We start from the raw sequence: 6,344 nt of genomic DNA, 5'->3' as shown, positions 1-6,344 counted from the left end.
CCCGTGGGCTCAGGCAATCCACTCACCTCAGCCTCCCAAAGTACTGGGATTACAGGCTGAGCCACGAGCCCGGCTTATATACACTTTTTAAAAAGATTTTTTTGTCTGCTTTCCATTTAAAATGGTGTTTTTCAAGTGAGCACTAGTGAGTATTGTGCTGAGAGGAGTAGGCGAGAGGGTTGGGCTTGGTGATGGCAGCTAGACCGTGAAACATCCTGGGAGGTCTACAGTGCCCTTGAGTATAGGGCTACTCACTGACTCTGGTTTCCTTGAAAGGCAGGAGGGGATGAAGAAGGCAGTCTGGGAGAGAAAATGCAAAAGGGTTTCTAGAAACATAATCAGATGACAGGGTACAAACACTAAAATTCGGGCACCTTCCTAAGACAGGTTAATGTCACAGTTTGATGTCATGGACACGAAGGTCAACATTGAGAAGGTGGTCTTTCCTATTGTGCCTCTTAGTTGTGAAATCTAATTATAGCATGTTGTGGACATTTTGGTTTTAATATCCTGATTACATTAGGACTCCAGGAATCCCATTCACTCTCCCTGAGTTCCCATCCCATGTGTATTCCATGTGTTTGTGTACATTTCCTATCCCGCACGGTTACATCTGGCAAACAGCTGTTGTCATATATGTGGTGATGGGTGGCCATCAGTGTTATGGGTGAGCTGATAGGGGACCTTAGGAATCCCAGAGTGAAAAAGGCTTCAAGGAAGTATAAGGCAGCCAGAATAACGGAGAGAACATTTCATACCTTCTAGGAGAGACGGAGTTCGGTCCTGAGCTTTTCCCATGATAACATGAATGTGTGTCATCATTAATACCACTCAATTGTCCATTTAAAATGGTTAAAATGGCATATTTCTTTTTGTAGATATTTTTAACACAGTTTTTAAAAATTAATGTAATATACCCAAAACCATTGTACTCTTTAAATGGGTGGATTGTGTGGTATATAAATTATATCCCAATAAAACTTGTAAAAAATATAAGAACATTTTAATAATCTTTTCTTAGTATCAGTGCCAAAATATTTTACTTACATTGCTGCATTGAAATTATTTAATATTTTAATGATGGCAGAGAGATTGAATTTCTTTCATTACCTTTTAAACTTTGTTTTGAGAAAGTTCACACTTACAGAAAAGTTTTAAGATTTGCCCAATGAACTCACATACTTATCACCTACATCCACAAACTGTGCTTCTTTTTTGTTTTTATTTGATCTTTTATCTTTTTTAGAATTCACTGTGCTGGCTACTTACTGATTCCTCAAATCTGAAAATTCATGCCTGTCATGACTTTTGTACTGAGAACATGTTAATTCTTGAGTAGATTCACTTCTTCCATATTCTGTGTTTTCTTTTTCTGGAACCTCCTATTAGATGGATGTTGGACCTCCTAGATTTTCTCCTCTTTTCTATCCTACTTTTTATCTCTGTCTCTTTGTTTACCAGTCTGGAGTATTTTATCATCTTTATTTTGCAATCTTACCCTTTAAAAAAAATGTTAAACTCTCATGTTTTTAATGTCCAAGAGTTCTTTTACTTCTTCAATAGATCTTTTTAAACAAAAATAGAAATTTGTTTTCATTTCAAGGATGAAAAATCTTATCTCCTTGAGGACACAATTTGTTGTTGATGCTGTTTTAATTTCCTTCTGCTGTTTCTAGTGTCTCTGTTTCTTCTGAGTTCCTTTTTTTCTTTGTTCATTTGCTTTCTGTCACTCATGCAGAAGATGCTTTTGAAATGTCTGTGGTTCTGGAATCTGTTCGTGATTAAGAGGGAGGTCCTAACAAGCTGACCAGCAGTTCTTTGTGTGAGGGCCAGCTTTCTGCCTGGAGGGGAGTGCTTTGAGCACTGAAGGGGGAAGAAGGCTCCCGCCATCCAGGAGGCATGCTTTTCATGTGTCATGTTTAACTAGAACTCTCTTCTCAGCTGCAAAAATTGTCAGCTCCTTTTTCAGTGGCACCGGAGCCCAACTTAATTAAAGGGAGCCTTTGCAAATTTTGAGGAGGAGAAGACTTTGAACCATTGCTTGGCTCTAGGACTGGTTGTGGCAGAAGCCACCAGGCCTGCCACAGTCGGCTCTGCAGACGAGATTGGCTAAGCCACACTGTTGCAGCTGCTGCTCTGACCTGTGAATCTGTTCTCTCGCAGAAGTGGGGCAGCGTGAGCAGCCCACTCTTCCTCCTGCTGATCCCACCGCAGTCTCAGGGGTTCACCGCCATCGTCCTCACCTGTGACCGCGTGGAGAGTCTCTTCCGGGTTGTCACTGAGGTGTCCAAGGTGCCCAGCCTATCCAAGCTGCCAGTCGTCTGGAATAATCAGCATAAGAGCCCTCCAGAAGGTAAGATGACTGAGGAAGTTGTGTGCTTGGGAGAGGGCCTGGTTTGGACTTCAGCGTCCCTCTCAGCTGGGTTGATTTTTGGATGGCCAACTGATTCGCATCCTTTGTTTTAAATGAATTTTCCTGCTTTCTCAACAACAGTGCCATTTCTGCAGCAGCATGACCCCAGTGTTCTTAGTCTTCTCATTCAGGTAGGGTGGCCTGTCTAACTCTGAGCCCCAGCATACTCTGTAGCCACACGAGTTTGAGGGCTTAGGAATCAGTAGCATCAAAGGCCATCAGCCTAGGGAAAACAGATCTCAGCTTCCCTCAGCCATCCCGGCTGGTGTGTCTGCATGAAGACTCAGTTTAAAAGGCGTTCGTTTTCTCCTTTCTTATCTCTGCTCTAATACTGTGCTTTCCTTCACAGAAAAAGTATGGCCTCACCTCTGATTGGGAAAGTCAGTAGCAAAGCATACCCTGTCCAGACTTCACGTCAGTCCTTACAGGGAGCAAGCATTGGAAGCTCCCATTAGTTCATCCTTAATCACTTTGTTCCTGGCCTTGGCCACCCCTGTAATCCGCTGGCTGGCAGCTAGGGTTGAGGACTGTTTGATTAATTGGATTTGTTTTTAATTCGGGACCCATAGAGTGTGTTCCGCCTGCATTTAGTTTCTCATTCACTCTGTCTGTTACTGATCCTAATCCCAGGGACTTCAAAGCCTCTGCCATTTATAGCCTATTAAAGCCAGGGAGTTTCTGATGGATTAGAGCGAGGAATGAGTTTGAAGTTTGTAATGTGCACCTCTGTCACCGATAAGGTCTAGTTTATGGCCTGGCAGTAGTAGCTGCACTTTTTATGGCTGGTCCCTTTTAATTGGTTATACTGAAGTTGGATAGCCAACCCTGGAGACTACTAGTGGTAGATCTGCCGTCTAGGCTGGAAGAAGACCACGGCCCTGCTCTGTTAGGCCAATTAGAATTTCCTCAAGAAAAATCTTTTGTTTCTCCTGAGACATTTAAACATTTTCCTTCCTGGAATTTTTGTTCCTTTCCTTTTAGATTTAGGGAGCCACAGTTTGATTAAATAAAATCGCTATTTTAAATGAAAATCCTATATTATGACCCAGAACATATTTGTTTTTTTAAAAAATTAACTAGCTAGTATTTTTTTCCCTTAACACTATAATATGGCCAGTTTTCTGGATGTTTAAATTTTGTTTATTCAATTCTTAGTAAAGGAGAAGGAAAGGAGTATAAGAAAAAGGAGGTGTTGGCATCACCTAAGAAGGGAAGATGGAGATACAGGAAGGAGGGAAAAGGCAGAGAAAAGTCCAAGGAGCTGTGAGGGAGGGAACATGGAGAGGCCTCTGCCAACTGCCTTTCTCCGGAGGGAAGTGAATAGGTGGGCAAGTGCGTTGCGTGTTAGTCCCTTCACTTATAGAGGATGGGTTGTGTTCTAAGGAGGGCAGTGAGCCTCTCACCGGGTCTGGAATAGCCCGTTATGTCACGCTGCATTCACAAGCGTGAATCTGCTCCCATTTACAAAGGCCACCAGCTTTCAGGGAGAGGCTCTCGGTCGCTCCTGCAGGCCTGCCCAGAAAGGCAGAGTTGCAGTTTCTGGTGCTAAGTGCAAAAGGGTTTTCTCCACATACACTCTGGTTAGTACTTTGGGCAGGGTGAATTACCCATTGTGAATTTGGGTCACTTCTTTTGGGCAGTTATCATTGCAAACTATGAGAAAGGAGAAAATGTTTTTTCTTCTTGATCTAAGCCTCTACCCTGGTGAAACTAAAGGCAGTAGCATCGGCTCGGGTTTTGAAGCTGGGTGTTCAGTTTTAATTTTTGGTAGACCCTACTAAAATGTAGTGGTTAATTTTATGACCAAGAGTTTAGTTTATTTTTTAAATATTTTGACTCTAGGGAGGAAAGAGAGCCCTTAACTGATGGGGCCCTAATTTTGACACATGTAGCGCCTGGACTGACTTTTTTCTAACTGTGGTTTGTAGGTCAGGGTTCTGACTCTGGCAGTGTAGTTGCCTGGGGAGAACATGAACCATGTTTAATCTTCTGTGGGGTGTTGTTCAGTTGGTAAATGAGGCTGTCAGCTCTGGTCCTCATGCCAGCAAATGCATCTGATTTTTCACATACAGCATTAGTAACGTGCGTGTGTGTGCGTGCGCGTGTAAATTTTTTTTAAAGCAAGTCCAAGACTTTGAAATATTAGAGGTGAAAGTGATGTTTTTCACTTTCTCTACATTTACTAAAATAAATATTGTGGTTAACATGTCGGCTGCTAGGAGGATTTGTGCAGGCAGAATCTGCTCCCCCTCCCACTTTTTTTTTTTCATTCTCCAACTCAACCAAATACTTTTTTCTTTTGGTTACATTTAAGTCTAAATTGCTAGGTTTGAAGTTTAAGTAAATACCTAGACTAGGCAATAAAAGTTTCCAGTGAGCTTTCATCACACTGGTTTTGAGCCATGTCAGAAAGAAAGTCAGGCTACTGCCTTCTCTCTCCACAGTTCTTTAATTTTTGAACCCGATGGATACAGAGGTTATTTGGCCTGGCCTTGGCCTCTGTCTGGAGGAAGTTGTTGTCCTGTACATTTCCATCTCCCTTTGTAACTGATTGCGGTTTTAAGTTTGGATTGACATCCTCAGCTTCAGATTGTGACTTGCATTGTCCAGGAGGGATGGCTGGGCGCGGAGGAAGGGTCAACCCAGAAGGTGGGGCTGACCATTCCCAAGATGGCCAACGGGAGTAGCAGCAGCAGCTGCCTTCCTTTGGAGCTGAATTCTGGGACTGTGGAGAGTTAGGGCTGTGGGACCAGCTGTGTCCCGGGCAGCACAGGCACTTCTGAAGTGGGTTACGGTTTGCACAGAGATAATTTGGTAACGCAGTTTGTGGACCTGTGGCTGTGTTTATAATAGTGATTGTCACGATGGTCTTGGAGACATCTTCAGTCAGCCTGAATATGGTGCAGGACCTTTGCCAAGTTGGAGAAATCTCTTTGCGCACATCTCTCTTGGCATCCGACATGGAGAAAACTGTTAATCAATATAGTTTTAAAAAATCCTGGACACAGGAGTTCTTTTTCTCCTTTGAACTGGACTAAAAGCATATACTGTGAAGTTACCAGGTCACCCGACTCAGCTGTTTATTTTTCATAAATTCAGCAATGTGTTTGAAAAATCATATTTTCAGGTTACTTTGTGTGCATGGAAGGTGACATTTCTATTTTGTCTGGTACAAAATTTACAGGATGAGACACAAGATATAAGGGCATGCTGTTTCATGTAGAATTTACAGGAATAAGGAAAAAAGACCCCGTCTAGGCTAAGCAATAGAATTCAAGCCTGAAGACTTCTAGCTGTGTCATTGCTTCCGTCTATATCCTGGAGGGTCAGCCCAGTGTCCTTTTGTCTAGACCTCTGCAGATTATCAGTAGAGAAGTGAAGTTCACAGGACTTTTAAAGAAGTCCACTTTTGAAGATTATAATGATACGATGTTATTATGACCATGTATTGTATGCCTTTGTAACCCTAGGAATAGGAACTGTGCTAAGTGCTCTACACATATTATCTCTAGTTCATATGTCAAGCCTGCAGGAAAGCTGTTATCCCATTTTACAAAAATAAGAAAAATGCTTGGGTGTGGTGGTTTACACCTGTAATCCCTGCACGTTGGTAGGTCAAATCAGGAGGACTGCTTTAGCCTTGGAGTTTGAGACCAGCCTGGATAACAGAGCAAGACCTCATCTCTACAAAAAGTAAAAAGTAAGCCAGGCGTGGTGGTGTGTGCCTGCAGTTCAGCTTCTCGGAAGGCTGAGGTGGACGGATCACCAGAGCCCATCAGTCGAGGCTGTGGTGAGCCATGATCGTGCCACTGCTCTAGGCTGGGCGACAGAGTGGGAGCCTACTCAAGCTGGGTGTGCGGTGGCTCAAACCTGTAATCCCAGCACTTTGGGAGGTTGAAGCAAGAGGATTGCCTGAGTCCAGGGATTCGAG

The 6,344-nt window shown here is 43.1% G+C and overlaps 1 protein-coding gene across 1 annotated transcript in view; it reads left to right on the top strand.

Annotated features, from left to right (window-relative positions):
* Positions 1-6,344, top strand: part of LOC103264178 (exostosin-2-like) — a 137,364-nt gene that overhangs the window by 86,039 nt on the left and 44,981 nt on the right. The window contains 1 exon segment of the mRNA XM_021714323.1: positions 2,164-2,353. Within this exon segment, the coding sequence (XP_021569998.1) occupies positions 2,164-2,353 (190 nt within the window).

The sequence above is a fragment of the Carlito syrichta genome, unplaced genomic scaffold, assembly GCF_000164805.1.
Source record: "Carlito syrichta isolate Samal-C Ts95f unplaced genomic scaffold, Tarsius_syrichta-2.0.1 Scaffold305622, whole genome shotgun sequence".
Taxonomy (NCBI): Eukaryota; Metazoa; Chordata; class Mammalia; order Primates; family Tarsiidae; genus Carlito; species Carlito syrichta.
The sequence above is the reverse complement of the archived record's forward strand: the minus strand, read 5'-3'. Positions and strand labels throughout refer to the sequence as shown.